The 16,463-nt window shown below is 41.5% G+C and overlaps 1 protein-coding gene across 7 annotated transcripts in view; it reads left to right on the top strand.

Moving 5' to 3' along the window:
- The window catches only part of MAPKBP1 (mitogen-activated protein kinase binding protein 1), a 100,530-nt gene extending 84,074 nt beyond the window's left edge, over window positions 1-16,456 (top strand). For 4 of the 7 annotated variants that reach the window (XM_031505019.2, XM_031505021.2, XM_031505018.2 and 1 more), the window contains 8 exons: window positions 85-254; window positions 1,844-1,989; window positions 2,391-2,561; window positions 3,431-3,509; window positions 5,064-5,374; window positions 6,178-7,239; window positions 10,444-10,529; window positions 11,514-16,456. In XM_031505019.2, the coding sequence (XP_031360879.2) occupies window positions 85-254; window positions 1,844-1,989; window positions 2,391-2,561; window positions 3,431-3,509; window positions 5,064-5,374; window positions 6,178-7,239; window positions 10,444-10,529; window positions 11,514-11,807 (2,319 nt within the window). In that variant the 3' untranslated portion in view covers window positions 11,808-16,456. Of the gene's footprint in view, window positions 1-84; window positions 255-1,843; window positions 1,990-2,390; window positions 2,562-3,430; window positions 3,510-5,063; window positions 5,375-6,177; window positions 7,721-10,443; window positions 10,530-11,513 lie in introns of those variants that run through there. The other 3 variants (XM_021533486.2, XM_021533490.2, XM_077784152.1) reach the window with 3 other exon arrangements.
- The last annotated feature ends 7 nt before the right edge of the window (window positions 16,457-16,463 follow it).

Genomic DNA, 16,463 nt, shown 5'->3' with positions numbered 1-16,463 from the left:
TATTGCATACTTTCTAGCGCTGCACTTGCTGATGTAAGGTGAAACATTGGTAATATCAAGCTTTTCTCTTTTTAATTAAACCAGGTTGGCAGCTCAATACCTCCCCAAGATAACGGGTCTTGTGTGCGACCCCAAGTGATTCGGCTTGTGTCTTGTGAAGAGGGGATTTTCTCTCAGGAGCTGGAACCTTCTGAGAGTGAGGAATGTGTAATCTACCCTGAGCAAGATGAAATCCATCCCACAGACTCTAGCAGGTTAAAAATAATCTCTCTGCTATGCATGGCTCAGATGTTTCTGTTCTGGTTTTCTTGCAGCTTGTGTGGTAACTTGGATGACTTGATCTACTGCCTAATTGATGTCAAGCATGTTTAGTTGAGAGTTTTATGTCAGATGGATGCTAGAGGAATATGAAACTAAGAAGGCACCATTAAAATAATTTTCCTCTGAGGAAACTGCGAATTAACAGTCTCCTCCAAGTTTTATTTTGGTTGAGTAAACAACTTGAAAGTAACCTTTTGCTTTCTCCCTTATCTGGGTTGAAAACAGCAAAGGAAAACTTGGAAGCTGGAAAACTCACTGACAGTGACACATATGTGTCAGTGAAATGCCTACCCAGGAGAAGTGACAGGACACTTATTTATGAAAATTGGGCAAGAATTTAGCAAATGTAGCATGTGATTACTCGTCTGTGGGAAATAGAATGACTTGCACAGATGGAATTGAAAAGGACACTGGAGACAGTAGAGACCTTTTTTATTCCTCTGCTGTTTCTTCTGCTTTAATTTTACATAATTTAATTTTTCTGTGCTCCCTTTTATTTTTCTTCCCCGAATTTTGTTCTTTCCTTCCCCTCTTAACCTGATGCTAGTAGCTGTTTAATTTCTTTTGTCTTCTGTCATGTTACAGAGAGCAGGGCTGCTAGCTTTAGACAGACTTTCATGCAAGAGTGCATGCCATGATTTTGCAGTTGAGGCTGCTAGGTTTTGCCTAGCCTATTTTTCATTTTTAATTTTGTGATGATAACATTTGGACAGAGTAGACCTGTGTGCTGCTCCATTATGTAAGAAAGGGAGACCCTCTGGTGATGTTGGATACAGACTAGACACATGGCAATGTTTACAGCGTATGGGAGCTGCCAGGGGTAGTTGCTGTTCAGTTCTATTGATTGACTTCTGCATCCTACCTTGCCTTGGAGTACATTTGAAACCAAAGTACCTCAAAAAGTGGAAAACAGAAGTCCTTAGGTATCAGGCAAAAGAACAGTGCTGGTGACATTTGACAAAATAAGAACCATGAAATCACAACAGAAATCAGTAACCCTGTTATAGAAGATTGTATTTTTGTATGATGTTCTTCAGTAAATTAGTCTTTCTCAAAGCCAAAATCTTGTCTATTTTGCATCACAGAATTTGCCCAAAGAAGCAGGTCATGAACATGGGAAAAATGTGTATTAGAGCTTAAATCTATGGCAAACTAGAGTTTCTCTCCTGCAGGTGTAGGCCTGGTTTTAGTCCCTTTTTCATCATGTAAACTTCTACATTTGTTCCTCACCTGTGCTGGAATCAAGCCAGAGCAGAGTATTTCTGGTGCCTGGTAATCCTGGGAACTGACAACGCCCAGAAAATCAGACAGTCCCCTTGGGACTTCCATGTCCAAGCTTAATGAAATGCAAAAAATATACTGTATTATGATGACAGAAATCAACTTCTTTTCTCTTTAAAGCCTTAAATTTGTAATAAAAGGTGTTACTAACACAGGTAAGGCCTCATTGAAGTTAAAATGTGCTTCTTTACATGTAAACAAATATGTCTTTTAGTGCTGTATTTTCATGTCTCTCTTGTAGTGAGTTCCAGGTAAAAGCATTGCCCCATGGGAAGCTCTGTAGAGGTTACCACAGTAATGGATGCCCAGACAAACACAGTCCAGACAGTGCCTGCTCTGTAGATTACAGCAGCAGTCGTCTCTCCAGCCCAGACCAGCCAAATGAAGGTAAGATGCAAAGCCATTATAAATATATTTATTTATATGTGAGCTCTTAGTGAGCTGACCTGAGGTCACACTCCTATTAGTCACTCTGGTACTGCTCTACAGATTCAGGACCATTTGAACAGACACCTCAATGAAGCCACTGTAGAAGCAGGAGTTGGTTTCCTTCTTTCCTTGTGCACCTTTGGCTTTCTCTTACCTTGCTAGCCAAGGAGGCAGGTTTAATACTAATTATGCTGTAGGATATGCTGTTTGTAAATTAGAGAACTACTGCATATAATGCTGACTGACTTTAACATTCTAGGCTCAATTTAGCATCTTTGATTTTTTTTTTTTTTTTAAATTTGGCTAATGTTACTCTGATTTAGTTTTTACAGCACTGGGGTTTTTTTGCCTTTTCCCAGATTCTGAAGGCACTGAGCCTCTAAGTGTAGATGGTGTTTCAGACCTGGAGGGAGAAGAAGGAGAGGAGGATGTGGGTACTAGCGTGCCTGGGGGAGAAATTCCTCAGATACCTGATCAGGAAAAGTTCCTCAAGGAGCATTTTGGGACCCTGAGCAACACTGATGGAAAAGGTACATCTTTATTTTCAGTGGGAGGCTTTGTAAGTTCACTTCTGATTTTTCCCCAGTATAACAGCTACAAGTTTTGGTAGGCTTTTGTGGACGTGTGTATATGGGGAGAGGGGAAAAAATGGAAAACAGTGTAAGAAACTTAAAGATGAGTGACATCTGTTAACTTCATCGGTCTCTGTGTTAATTTTTGTAGATGAGATTGGGCTCTGTGTCAGTTTGTGTTAAGTATTGTCCCTGGGCTCCTAACGAGCTGTTACACTGGTTTTTCCTGTCGCAAAGGAAGGTACTGACGGCGCGTTCACCCCCGCCTAGGTGGCACGCAGTGGCCTCTAGTGGTGCACCAAGGCACAGCCAGTGTCACAAAGAAAAGGCTGAAATGCTGGGTGGAGAGAGAGAATAAGAAGAGACATCAGAGTGGCAAAGGAGCTGGTTTGTCTTTACCGACCAACTCCAGAACAAAGCATATCTTTTTAGAATTGATAATGGTTGCAGGCAGCAATATCTATGTGAGTTTTCCGGGTTCTTTTATTTTTCCCTTTTATTTTTTTCCTTTTTTTTTTCTTTTATCTTTGATGGGTTTGTTTTCTGCTTCATGCCAGTGCCTCACAGTCCTATAGGCAGGATAGGACACAAAGGGAAGCAAAAGAGGAGGCGTACCCTTAGGGAGAGTAGCAGCTTAAGGCAGAGTAATCTAAGTAGAACACTAAAGGCAAAGGAAATACAATTATTTCATTCTCTGTGGCTTTAGCTTAAAAAAATGCCCTTGGATATCAGGGAACACTTGATAGTCTCTATGATAAGAAAATTTACAGAGAATGCTCTGTAAACAAGCTGCTCATTTTTCTTTCTTCTTTAACCAAAATTTTTAGGTGGCTCATGTAGGAATCTGGAAAGAACGGAAAACCTCAGCATTTCCTCTCGCTTTCTTTCCCAGTCCCCGGCTCTCAGGTATGGCTCTGCTTGTTTTGAGTGTTTCTGTCTGTGTATTTATATTAATATGAGTAGGTCTCATGCTAGGTTCTGCGTGAAAATAGCTGAACAAACTTCTGGCCTTGGTGTGCCTAGGCACAACAAAGTGTTAGCACAGCCCTTGGCAGGCTGTTTGCAGACTCTTGTGATTTGGAAGGGTTGTCCTGGATGACTTTATCTGTTCTATTTATTCTAATGTAACACTATTGTTTGTTCTTTTCCCTCTTTCAACAACATGCTTAATTGTTTCATGATTAATGCCTTGGCTGATTAGGTTGGAGGAATCACTAATAATCTAATTTACTCTTCACTGTTTATGCTCTGCTTATTCTTTTGCATTTCATTCAGCTTGGACAATGAAAGTAGATTTGTCAACTTTTCCTTTGTTTTGCAATCCTTTCTTACTCAGCCTTGTTTCTCGGTCCCATGCCTTCACAGGGTGTTCTCGTGTCTCACAAAAAGCCTCACAGGGCTATTATTCTTCCAAAAATCTCTCAACCCTAATGCACTCCAAAGGGTCTCTGCAAGCTGTTTTCCTTGTTATTAAAAAAAATCCCAACGAAACAAATAATAAAAAAAAAAATTAGGTAAATGCTTTTGTTGATTTGGGTTCAACATTTTTTTTTAATTTTAAAAACAAACAAATACTCCTGTATTCCTCTAAAATGACCTAAAATCTTACCTCAAAGGAATTTCATTATCTAGGACTAAGCAGATTTGAATGTATCTTCTAAGGTTCACCAGCTGTGTCCAGATTCAGCATGGTAGGGAAATTTGTTTGCTATTGCTGTATTCAGCTGCTGTTGCTGCTGTCAGGAGTGCTTCTTAGTCTGACTCATGTATATTTGGGAAGAAAACCAATGGTTGCTATTGTGTAAGCTTCTGGAGAGTTGCAGTGATGAGTGAAGGAATTCACTGGTGATCTAGAGATGTAACAGGGGAGGTAGTTTTTGATTAGGAAAACCTCTGGGCTTTGAATCTGTTCAGCTGTTTAAACATGCCAGGTTGGAAGTTGCCTCCTTTCTTAAGTAAGCCCATTATGTTTCTCTGAAGTGGAGAGGAGGAGGAAATTAGGCTTTCCTCTTGGAGATACTGACCAGCTCTCCTAGTCTTTATGCTTTTGTAATGTTAGGAAAGTATATTTACTTCATCTTAGGGTTATCTTAGAACTGAAAAGATTTAAATTTTAGTAAGGTGAGCTGAGAAAAGACCTGACCTGACTTTTCCCAGTCTTTCCTTTGCCTGGAATTTTTCCTTCTCTTTTGTCTTCACTTTTTATGATGTCCTCCCTGGAAACAGCAACCCAATACTATCTGTGATTGCACAGTCTCTAGTCAAATGCCTGAAGACCAGAGCTTGCAGGATTGAGTAGAATTAAGTGGTAACAGCTTAGGGCATTTTTGACTCAAAAAAGTCCAGACAAGGAGGAGCTCTTAATTCCATAGAAACTTAATGCATGTTCTTGTCTATCCTGTCTATCTAGGGGAACACACTTTCTCGTTTTAACTGGGATTTCTTTATTGTGTTCTTTAGACAATTGTCACTCTCTTCATCAAATCTGACACTGGATTCAAAACCCATCGAGCCACCAACCCAGACCAGTCAGTTTACACCAAACCTTTTGAAAAATGACAGCAGCCATCCTGGTGATGCACTGGAGAACAGCCAGCTCGTAGAGAATGTAAATTCAAATCGAGCTACCTATGTGCAGAAAAAGCGCAGATCAGCTTTGGAGACCAGCAGAGTTGGTATGGCTCCTGGACGGGTTATTGCCTCCTTTCCAGAAGGCCCTGTGAATGCAGTCATGAGGAAGGCACAGTCAGTGCATGACCTCGTGCATGAGGGTAAGGACACACGTTGGAATGATGGTATGAAGCCACGAATGAAATGGGGACATATGAGTGGAGGATTTAAATTAAACTTGTCTTTCTGCATTCTGAACTACAGGCTTTACATGTCTTCCAACTCCTAGCCTGTCAAGGGAAAATATTTTTAATACTATTAAATTAAAATATTATTTAATATTTTAAATTTGTAATGCAGATGTTGGTCTTCTAATTATAGTCTCTGATATTTGACATCTGTGGGAGAAGCACTGGCAAGGGTGAAATGAAGTATTTGCAAAAATATTCTCCCTTGCTGTGAGTGGTTGCTCCAAAGTAAGATTGAAGCTCTCCAGGGTGGGGAGGAGAGAAAGAGGAAAGAGACAGTAACAGAAAACTTACTGTATCCATGTCCATTGTGTGAAATAACTCTATTTTTGAAACAAGTAAGTCACTAACTGTTAATAAGTCTGTTTAAAAAAAACAAACAAAAAAAACCCCAAAACCCTACATGATCACCACAACAGCATATATAAGTTTTTGCCTGCTTCTTTTGGCCTCTCTCTTAAGAGTCACAGTGGTCCGAGGTCTTCTGACCATAGATGTTAAGAACAGATCTCTCTCATGAGGAAAGCAGTGGTCTGAGCAGGATGAGGGATGGCAAAAAAAGCAAGCTGTTGAGGCTTGGTGATACTAACCTGAACTAGTGGTTATGTTTGTACACATCTCACAGGGGCTGAGCTGAGCCATGTTAAATTCCAATATAGGAATTCACTGCAGGCTCTTGTCTATTTTTGGTATGTTTATCTGTTTAATTTTCACAGATAAGGGTCCAGGAGTGATATCTTCTGCCAAGCAGCGTCCTCAGACTCTTTTGGTGGTTGAGAAGGATCCCAGACCTAACAATTGCAGGGTGTTATCAGCCAGTATGTTGAAGATGGATGGATCTGGTGCTCTGCTGGCCAAAGATGTCAGGGCTGCAAAACCAAAGTCCTACATGAACCCCACAACCAGCTTCCGGGCTAAGATGTCAAGGAGTATATCTGTAGGGGAAAATCTATACCTTGGTTGCTCCACTGAAATGTTGACTGATGGGAGGACTAGTCCTCCAGTTCCTGAGAAGACACAATTTAGTTCCGCATCAGATGCTGAGAAGATTAAGCTGCCAGTGAAAGAAAATGTTCCAGTGAAACCTGCACTCCAGCCAGTTGTAAACTGCTCATCTCCCAAGTCCTTCCACAGCAAGTTGGCATCATCAAACCGAGCACATCTGATTCTTGACATTCCCAAGCCATTGCCTGATAGACCCACACTGGCCTCCTTCTCACCCACTACCAAAACAAAAACCCTGCTTGAGCCGCAGTCTCCACAGTCACCTGCTGGGGCCTCTAAAAAGAAACCCTCTTTTCCCGAGGTCCGAGCTTCCAAGAGGGAGAATCAAACTGCTGGGTTTCTGGTTCCTGGTAGAGAAGTCTCAACAGGGCTTGCTAAGGAGAGCCCAGTGGATTATCCAGTCTCAAGGACAGATTGCCAGGATGAGCCAGGGGTCACTAGTCTAAAACTGAGGGAAGTGTCAGAGGGCCAGCACCTAAGGTCTCCTGAGAGCACACTGCCCAGGGGCAGGGAGCGGATCACCGGCATCGCCTGTGTGCTAGACAGCCAACCTGGACTTTGCCCGCTAGACCCCATCAGGCCGAGGTCTCCTACAGCTATAACTGCCTCGGCACGGGTCTCAGGTGTGCATGGATACCCATCTCTTATCTTCCCCCTTCTGTCTCCTGTCTTTGTGAACCGCCTCACGATCCCATCACATTTCTTTACGTCCAGCTTCTGGCCTGTCTCGTCCTGTCTGCACCTGTCTCGTTCCATAAACCATCCCCTCAATGGTGAGACACTTCTTCAATCTAACATCTTTTTCTCGGTCTTTCATTTCCGCTTCCTCTGGGTCTTATGTCTGATAGTACTTCTTAGCTGGCTTTGTAGACCTCAGAATTGTAATGATTTTAGGGATTTAGCTGTACAATTACCTCTAGGGGCTCAAACCTCTTTGTGGTCAATGCTAAAAGCTGATATGCTGGGAATCTCCTGAAGTGTGTAGGTGACATCCCCCACCCTTCTCTTGGAGCATGTTTGGCCAGCAAATGAAGGTGCAGGCCAACATGTGCTAACAGAACCAAGCAAGCCCAGATAATAGTAACAGTGAAGTTATGCCAGGCAGCTCAAACTTTCCTTTGTTAATATGCAAGTGTGCAGGGTCCAGAAGGGCTTGCAAACAATTGAGATAAAGCTCATGAAAGTGAGTTCCTTGCTGTAGCTGTGAGAGCAAGCAGGTGTGTGTGCTATCACTCTGCTTTGAGGACATGTCTGCAAGCTGAATATGTACAAGGTTTGAACATAAAAAATGTGTGTTAATTTTTGTATTATCTCTAGTTTGGAGAAAAAAGGTACAAGATTAAAAATTTTCACCTGCTGAAAACAGCTCTAAGATCTGTTACAGGTCTCAGTTTAAGGTAATTCAAGCAAATGAAAACTAGCAGATAAGTTAAAATTGAAGCAGAAATCCTGCCCTCCAAGGCAGGAAAATCTCCAGTGGCAGAGTTTGTGGCACTGTTTAGTTCTACATTATCTCTGAGGTTTTTCTTTTGTGTCAGAATCAGACAGGAAATACACCTTTCTAAGTTGTGCATTAGGAAGGTGAATGTTAACCACTGCATTGATAGCTTGTACCTTAAGGGGCTATGCAGCTTTTATCCCTTTTGTTATGTTGCTCTTACTCATGTCTGAGAAGGGATAGCTCTGTAATCCTGGGATCAGTTGCCTTCTGTGGTGCCAGGTTGTTGCACCATTCATCAGAATAGTGCAACACAATATGGTTAAGCACAATATTTCTGCACCAAAACATAGCAGAAGGTTTCATCTGGTTTTGATGCACTGTTATTTTTCTTTTTGCATTTCTAGAGGGATCAAACACCTTAAGATTGAAGCACAATTATGTAAATCAGGAAATGTGACGTTTTGTGTAAGGGACCTGCAGTTATACTGTTGCTGCTCTGAAGTATAGTGAGTGCAACTGAAATTTTCAGACCCTCCTCCTACAGGGGTGAGGTTTCTTCTAGCACCAGAGCAGCCTGAAGCTGTGGAATCACATTCTGCAGCAGAATTGTAGTTGTCTATGCTCTTTAGGCTGAGTTTTCTCTTCTAGATTTGTGAATCAGGCTACATAGCAAATGGTTTTTGGTCAGTTTGCAGAATTAACACAGGTAGCACAGAGAAAGAGCAAGGTTTTTTTCAGTATTGATTTTATTTTTTTTAACAACTCCCAAGACATAGCACACCCTGACAGACTATTTAACAGCATCCTTTAGTGAGTTAGAATGATATCGTACTGTGGGTCACAATGGTTTTTTTTGTCAGTAGGGAGCTATCAGCCTTAAGCTTCTTACAGACCACATTTCCCAAATTTTAAGTGGTAGATGCTGGAAAAGCTGTTTAGATCCAAGCTGATTGTTGCTGTGAACAAATTACTGTGGCTTTTGGGAATCACAATGTGGCAGTTTAGATTAAAACTGTAGGGTTGCTAGGTACTTGTTCTGCTTCTGACTTGCACTGCTACGTTGGATTTCCACTTAATTTTTCTGTCCTTCCATTTCCTGCTTGTATAACAGCTGCAAATAAAGAAACTTAATTGTTCTTATTAAATTGTTTTTGTCATCTACAGTTAAAATGCTGTAGATGTGCTTAACACTGTTACTATGTTTAATATTCTCTGCTAGTTTCTGAACAGCTCTGCTCTGCACACCCGAGAGGCAAAAAATACCTGTTACTTAAGCATTTATATTAGGTTTTGTGATCTTTCTCCTGACTGGAGCCTCCCAGAGCTGGAGACCAGCATAAAAACAATGATCAGAGGAGAAATCCAGAAAAGAGAAATGAGAAGAAACAGCTGGGTTTCAAACATAAAGAGGGAAGGAGGGGGTCAGAAATCAAGAATCTTGGATTGTACTGAAGCCCACTGTGCTCAGACTCCACGAGTGATTTAGGATCAAAGGATGCAGATGGAAGGATTTGTTCATGCCCCTTTGTTCTTTGTAGATGTTTTTGTTTATGTATAAGTAGATGTTTTTCTAGCTGCATTTGTTTATGCATCATCTAGATGTATTAATAAAATTAGCTTAGGTCCTCTCCAGTCTGTTCAAAGATGGTGTTCTTAGAATTGCAGAAATTACAGTGCTAATGTGACAAAATTTTGAGTTTGAGTAACTAAAGAAAGTTGAATATCCTTTGTCCAGGCCTTTGCAAATGGAAGTTTGTGTTTGTGTGTCTATGTTTTTGTTCATTGTTTATGTCTAACTCATAAAAATGTTTATTGTAAAAAGATTGCAGGCCTTCAACTCATGTTTTGGAGATAATATCTGGTGGGGACAGGCAGAAGATGTCGTTCAGTTGCTTGCTTTTATATTTTAGTTTTGGATTATGGTGTATCAGCAGTGTATGTCATGGGTTGCTCAGCAATGCAATTCTGTTCTGACTTTGCTTCTGAGTTTGCTTGTCACAGCTCCTCTGGAATTCGGTCCCCACTAGAGAATATTGCAGTAATTCAGTATAATCTGTCATCCTCTGTGCTTCTAATGCACTGTGCAGAAGGATGTGTGAAGGGAAGCTTGTAGATTTCTAACCAGGTAGAGGCTAAATTAGAGGCTCCTTGGTTCCAGCCCTCTTGCCACTAGAAGCCCTCATACAAACATGGCTTTAATTGTAATTGGAAATCACATGGGTAATCTGTGACTATCTTTGACTGTAACAAGAATTTGCAATCTGAGGAAAAACATTGTTGACTTTGTAGAGTCTAAAGGCTGGAAAAATAGGCCTGTTTGAAGTAAGCAGCATGTCTAAGTTAGTATGAAGGAAAGCTCATACAGAATGTGCCTATTTAATAATTTGTTCAAACCAGCCCTAAAAATTGAATGGCGAGTTGTGTGTACGTGGTCTTTCATACATGCATTAAAAAATTTGGGTTTTTACCAAACTATGAGGTTGTGGATTGTGGAGTGTCTGTGCCTTAACTTGTGCTTTTGTTTTTCTCCCTCCAGAGTCGGGCATCAGCATAGAGCAGTGTGAGCACGTGGTGTCCGAGCTCCAGGACAGCATGCGCAGAGCCCTTCACCTTTACCGCAGGGTGAGTGACTGAGTGACCTCACACACAGACTCTGGTACAGTAGCTGGGCTTTACAGGCTTGCTGCCTGAAGGTGTTTTCTTGAATGTGTGTTCAGTGACAGAAGCTGCCTGGCTGTCCACTTGACTGCACCTTCAACTTGAACCAGGGATGCAGTAGTTCCTGATTTCCAACTCCTGGATTTTCTAATGGTTTGCTATGGTACTCTGAGCAAATCAATTAAGTTTTCAGTCTGCTTAGTCTATCTGTAAACTGAAGATAATGGTATGCTCTTTTTCAAAGGAGTATTAGGGAATTAATTAATGATTATACAGTATTTCAGGAATATTAAATATTACAGGAGCTTTGAGTTTTGTTACCCCATCTGTTCTTTGTCTTTGATGCCTGGGAAATGGATTAGCAAATGTGGGATACCATGGGAAACCAGCTGTGAGAAGAACATGGAGCTGTTTGCCTGTCCCTCACCTCCAGACAAGAGTTACATGCAGAGCAGTCTAATAGCTCTTTGTTCCTTTTCTTAGCACTGATCCAACAGGTCTCCTGCAATAAGCATGAGACTTCGATGGTGAACATCTATCACATGGTCCTCTGCAGCTCTGGCCACAGCACTTGCATTAGCTCTCTGACTTTGTTCCTGGGACCAGCTGCATTTGGCAGACAGGAGGGTGACTATGGCCCTATGCTGCAGGGAGGAGGAAGTAAAACACAGTACCTCCTTAAACCCACTATAAGGGGAGCACTACCCAAAAATGTGCTTCCCTTCTCTGTCCTATTGGACTAATGCCTCTGGATTTTGTGCAACTAGGGAGTATATTGGACGCATGTTCTGCTATATGTCTAAATGGGCAGTCTCGAATATTGAAGAAAAGTGGACTCGATTGGTCTGCAAGTCTTTATGGTTTTACTTCCCTGAAGGGCTAAAATTGCTTACTTGGTGCTCTACCTGAACCCCAATGGATTGCTTGTTTTTTCCTCTTTGTTTTCAGGTACTAAATGATATGGAATCTTCAACTGACAAAGATAAAATAGCAGGCCTCCTGACAGAAACATTCTCCTCAATGAAGAAAGAATTGGACTCTCTGAAGGATGCAGAAGAACTTCCAAAAGACAAGGAGGCACTGGTGAAGCCACAAGATAACACTAGCCCACTGAATGAGGGATGTGGTGCCAATCCACCGAGTCCCAAGAGTTTGGGAGATGAGCAGACACTCGCTTTGTTGGAACAGTACTCAGAGCTATTGCTGCAAGCTGTGGAACGACGCATGGACAAAAAACTCTAAGAGGGGTGGCTTTCAGGTGTTTGTGAGCACGCAGAAGTAATTGCAAAAAGAGGACCACAGAGAGAGCTTCAGACCAATGCTACCATCAGCTGGTCTAGGGCTGGTGGGATACCTTTATAAATTGATTTCCTCAGGCTCTAACAACTGACTTGTTCCAATTCTTAGCAATGTGCTGGCCACAGTTTTAATGTTTGTTTCCCAATGGTCTTCAACTTCCTGTGTCTAAACAAAGTCTTGAAAGAGGAGTGTGGAGAAATTGCCTTGAAATTTCTTCATAGCCAGGAGGTCAGGATGTTTGACACCTAAAAATACAAAGAAAATCCAGTTTATCCAAGAAACTGCTGGCTAAAAGCAAAGGAGTCCATGTGAAGCCAATCCCTTCCTCTTCAAGACTCCATGAGAATCAAGAATCAGACTTTTAATGGGTTTATTTATTAATTTATTTCTCTTGACTGTTGTTCTATGCCACATTTGTGGCTGTTATCTTTGTCCTTTTAAAAAACTGTCAATCCCTTTGCCATATCCCAGCGAGAAACAATCTCTGTATTATAAATCCCCAACAGGGAGACAGGCTGGAGTGTCTGTGCAATTAATGAACTGTTCTCTGCTTCGATCTTGTCTTGCTGTTCTTGCTTTTCCTGCCTTAGTTTTGTTCCCTGCAGTAATCCTGCTGTTGTTATGACAACCTTGTCTGCTTTCCTATTGTCAAGACAGTCCTCACACTGTAGTTTATCTGCATTCGCCTCCAGGGGAAGGCTCTGCATCCCTTGGGCCATGCTTTGGAGATTGCTTTATGAATTCATCAGTGATATTTTTAATCTGGAATTTGAATACTTCAGACTGGGTTTTCTGCAGATGTTTTAAAAATTGGATTTAGATACAATACAAAAGTTTGTTTCACCCAGCTTTCATGATTAGGAATTGGATATTGACTTTGTTGTTATGATTTATTTTTGGAGAAGTGACATGGAAAAGCTGGTTTCCATCTCGTACAGTGTAGCTATGGGTTTGAGAGATCTTGAGTGCCTTGGCTCATCTGTGTCATTTGTTCTTTTCACTGTGGTAGGAAAATGTTTTTTCCTTGTCTTTACATGAAAACAGAATATTTACATCCAAGAGATTCTCTTACCTTTTGTAAACCTGTTTCAAATACCCTCACAAAATTATTTCCTAAGAACTTCAAATGAGATATTTTGGGGTGTGATGATCACCATTTCTGCTGCCTCTAGCCTCTTTGCTTTTCATGAATTTCTGGTCTGAGAAACAGAATCTTCTCTTCTTGCATTTGTATGTGCAATATTCTTCTCGCCCTGTGGAGCTTCTCTAAACCCATGCTAACTTGTGTCTCTTGTGGCTTAAAATTGTGCAGTGATATTTTTTAGGTCAATGATATAAGCTAAAAAAAAAAATTAAACCAATGAAATTTTTCAGCACCTTCCCCCTTAATCCCGCTCCTTCCAACAACAAGGGAAATTACACAAAGTGTTTTATTTCTTCTATCTCCAGTCTGTCTTGCATTTATTTTAAGACAGCGCAGTGTAATCAGAGTTCATAAAACTAACGCAAGCAACAAGAATTTGTTGGGAGAGAGACTGCTAACATCTGTGGAAGTCAGTCAGAGGCAGCCAGACTGCATCACTTGGTTACAGGGTAGAAGCAGTTTTTTTTTTCATTTTACTGTCCTGGCTGTTGTTTCTCTGAAACCCTGTGGCACTTGGAAATGTGGTATGTTGACTTCTCTTTCTGTGACTGCAGATCTGCAGTGCAGCCTTTTTTCTGCTGGTCTGGCCAGACTGGCAGAGGACAACCTGTTTCTCCTGAGTAACTCTAGGGCTGAATAATCAGCAGTTCTGTCTCTCTCCTAAGAGGTTTGCTGCCTGATCACTGCTGAGTGCTTCAGGACATGGCAGTATGGGAAACACTTTGAGAGTTTTCCAGCTCCTTCTGCCTGTAATTGAAATATGCCTAATCATGTTTCAGATGTCCTTACTAACCTTTCCTTCCATGGGCTTGTGCTGAAACTTTAAAGGAGTTATTTTCTAGTCCCATCTCTGCACTGTATTCTGCTGAATCAGCTGGTGTGCTCAGTCCCATGGGCAGCTTCTTTTGCACAGACAGGTTTTGCAAAGGAGGACAAGTTGGAAACCAGTGAGGAAGTTTCTGGCAGTGAAAAGGTGAGCTGGAGATGCCACAAGTGGAATGTGTGCTGACAGTCATGTTTGGGTCTGTGATGGGAGATAGTGTGGGTCAAGCTTGCTTTTGCGGTGACTGGTTCCTCCACTTTCAGACTGTGAACATATGTCCTAGTATACAGGGAATTTCTTGCTGTACTGGGGCCACAAGACACTCAGGAAAAATAGCAGCCCCTAGAACCCAGGTATATTTTGGTACTGTTGATAATGGTTTGAGGGTCCTTTATATAACTTCCTTGTGCAATTTTATACCATTTTATTATTTAAACATTGAGGTAGTGACAAAAAGGTCAGAGATGATACAGAAGAGCCAAGTGGTGAGAATAAAATTACTATGAAGGTAAAGGGCAACAACCAGCAAAGCTAGCATAGAGATATGAAACAAAGCTCCTTGGAAATAAGTTGTGTGAAGCAAATCTGATTTTTAAGCTGATCAGCATGGTTTTTGTTTCCTGGAATGGTTTTTACTTGGGGTCATGGATGTATACAGGAAACCAGACGTAAAATCTGATCAGAATGATGGCAAGAAAAGTTTTGGGCAAGTAGATCAGTTGGAGAATGGTTGTGTAGTTTAAAATAAATTTAGAATAGTATATGTAGGAGACTCAGGAAAACAGTAGAAGTAGAGGGTCTTGGTCTGAAGAACATCATTTGGCCAATACCTGTGGATGATACAATACCAAAAGGCTTCAAGAAAGTAGATATAGGACTTGGAGATGGTGATCTGTAATTGAAGGATGAATGGGAAGGAGTTTGTTTTTAAATATGTTCTATTGAGCCTCTTGCTTCTTCTCTTGCAACTGTTCTCTAAGCAACTTTTTTTTTTTTTTTTTCTTAAATGGCAAAGTCCTGAGCTGCTTGTTCAAGGCTTTGATGTTTCAAATTGATTAGAAGCCCAGTAAAGGTAGATGCAGGTGCCACAAGTTTGTTGCTGAGAAGGGTGAGGGGATAGTGTTGCTCTTTATAATTTAAGACTGATTTAACTAATTTTCCCTGATAACTTCCTATTGCTGGCAGTAGGAAATATTCCTAAAACCTCTAGTTTACAGAACAAAAAGAGCATAAATGCATTGCAATTGCACCTTGTGAACATGTTTCACTGCAGGCTGTTCATTGGGCCAGGTAGAGAAATAATGAATGGTAACTGCCTGGGAAGTCAAGAGGCTTGTTGGAGGAGGTAATAAATTTGAGTCTATCCCTCTTAATGCTTTGTGATCCCTCTTGTTGGTTTGTGTGGGTATTAGCATAGGCACAGCAAGATACCTGTATTATGATAAGTTATCTGTTTAACATAAAACCTGAAAATATATTTTGGATCTACCTATCCTCTTTACATATGTTTTCCTCTCTTCAACCCAACATTTCTGGTCAAAATGAGAAGTTTTAGGTTTCTTTTCCATCTTGCAAATAGTACTGCTTTGCCTGTGGATCCCCTCAGTTTGTTTAAGGATTCTGTTGAACTGGGACAGTAGGAAGGGTTGCAGCCTGAAAGGGCAGCAAACTTGTATTTCCTGCTGCGAGCAGGTAACGCCTTCCTCCTCCCCATCCCTCAGCAGCACTCAGGAGCTGTGTGTATGGGAGTCCACCTTTCTTCCACCTCCTCTCTCAGGTTGTCTTCTCCTTTCCATGCCACCTCCCAGGGGAATACTGGGGCATGGTCTTACAGCAGCCCCCTGCCCAGCCTCCCCGTTTTGCAGACTTCATCATGACTCAGAGGAATTGGGACGTTTCTTTATGGGAGTAGAAACACACCAACATAATTTTTTAAGAAGAACGAATATGTATATAATTATATATAAGAAAAAAAAAATGAAATGCAGGTATTTAAACACCCTTGTTAAATTAATGCATGTATACAGTGTCTTCCCCCCAGCCCGTTGGATGTGTAGCATCCAGGACATTAAATGACAAAAACCTCATTGAAATGGTAGACAGGTCTTCTAGCAGCCCCCCGAGAGAGCAGGTAGTTCCTTCTCTGGGTGTGTCCGGAGTATCCCATGTTTCAGATCGTGCGTGTGGAAGCCGCGGGGCGGCCGGGGCTGTGTCGGTGTCGCACGGGGACAGGCGCGGGCAGCCGCGTTCGGAACAAGCCGTGTCCGCCCGCGCGTCCCCCTGCCCCGCGCCGGCCCCTCCTCACCCTGTTCCCCCTGCCTGCACTGCCCTTTCCCCCACTCCTTTAAAACACCAACAAAAGTACCCTTCCTGCTTTATTTATAAATGCGTGTTTTTATACTTTCGGCTTTAGGTAAAATAATACTTTGTCTTTTTTTTTTTTTAATTGGGAAAAGAATTTAAAATTCCGTTTGTTGTGGTTTTTTTTCTCGTTGATGCTGTTTTTTGTTCTGTTTTGTTTTGTTTTGCACTGTGAGGCTCTCCCGGGAGCTGTTTTTAACTCTGTATCCATTTGTACTTCGTGTCTTAAACCGTTTCAATAAAACCGCGACCATTTGTTACCGAGCTGCGC

Source organism: Lonchura striata, chromosome 6 (genome assembly GCF_046129695.1).
Source record: "Lonchura striata isolate bLonStr1 chromosome 6, bLonStr1.mat, whole genome shotgun sequence".
Taxonomy (NCBI): domain Eukaryota; kingdom Metazoa; phylum Chordata; class Aves; order Passeriformes; family Estrildidae; genus Lonchura; species Lonchura striata.
Note: the sequence above shows the minus strand (reverse complement) of the source record. Positions and strands in the feature narration are given on the sequence as shown.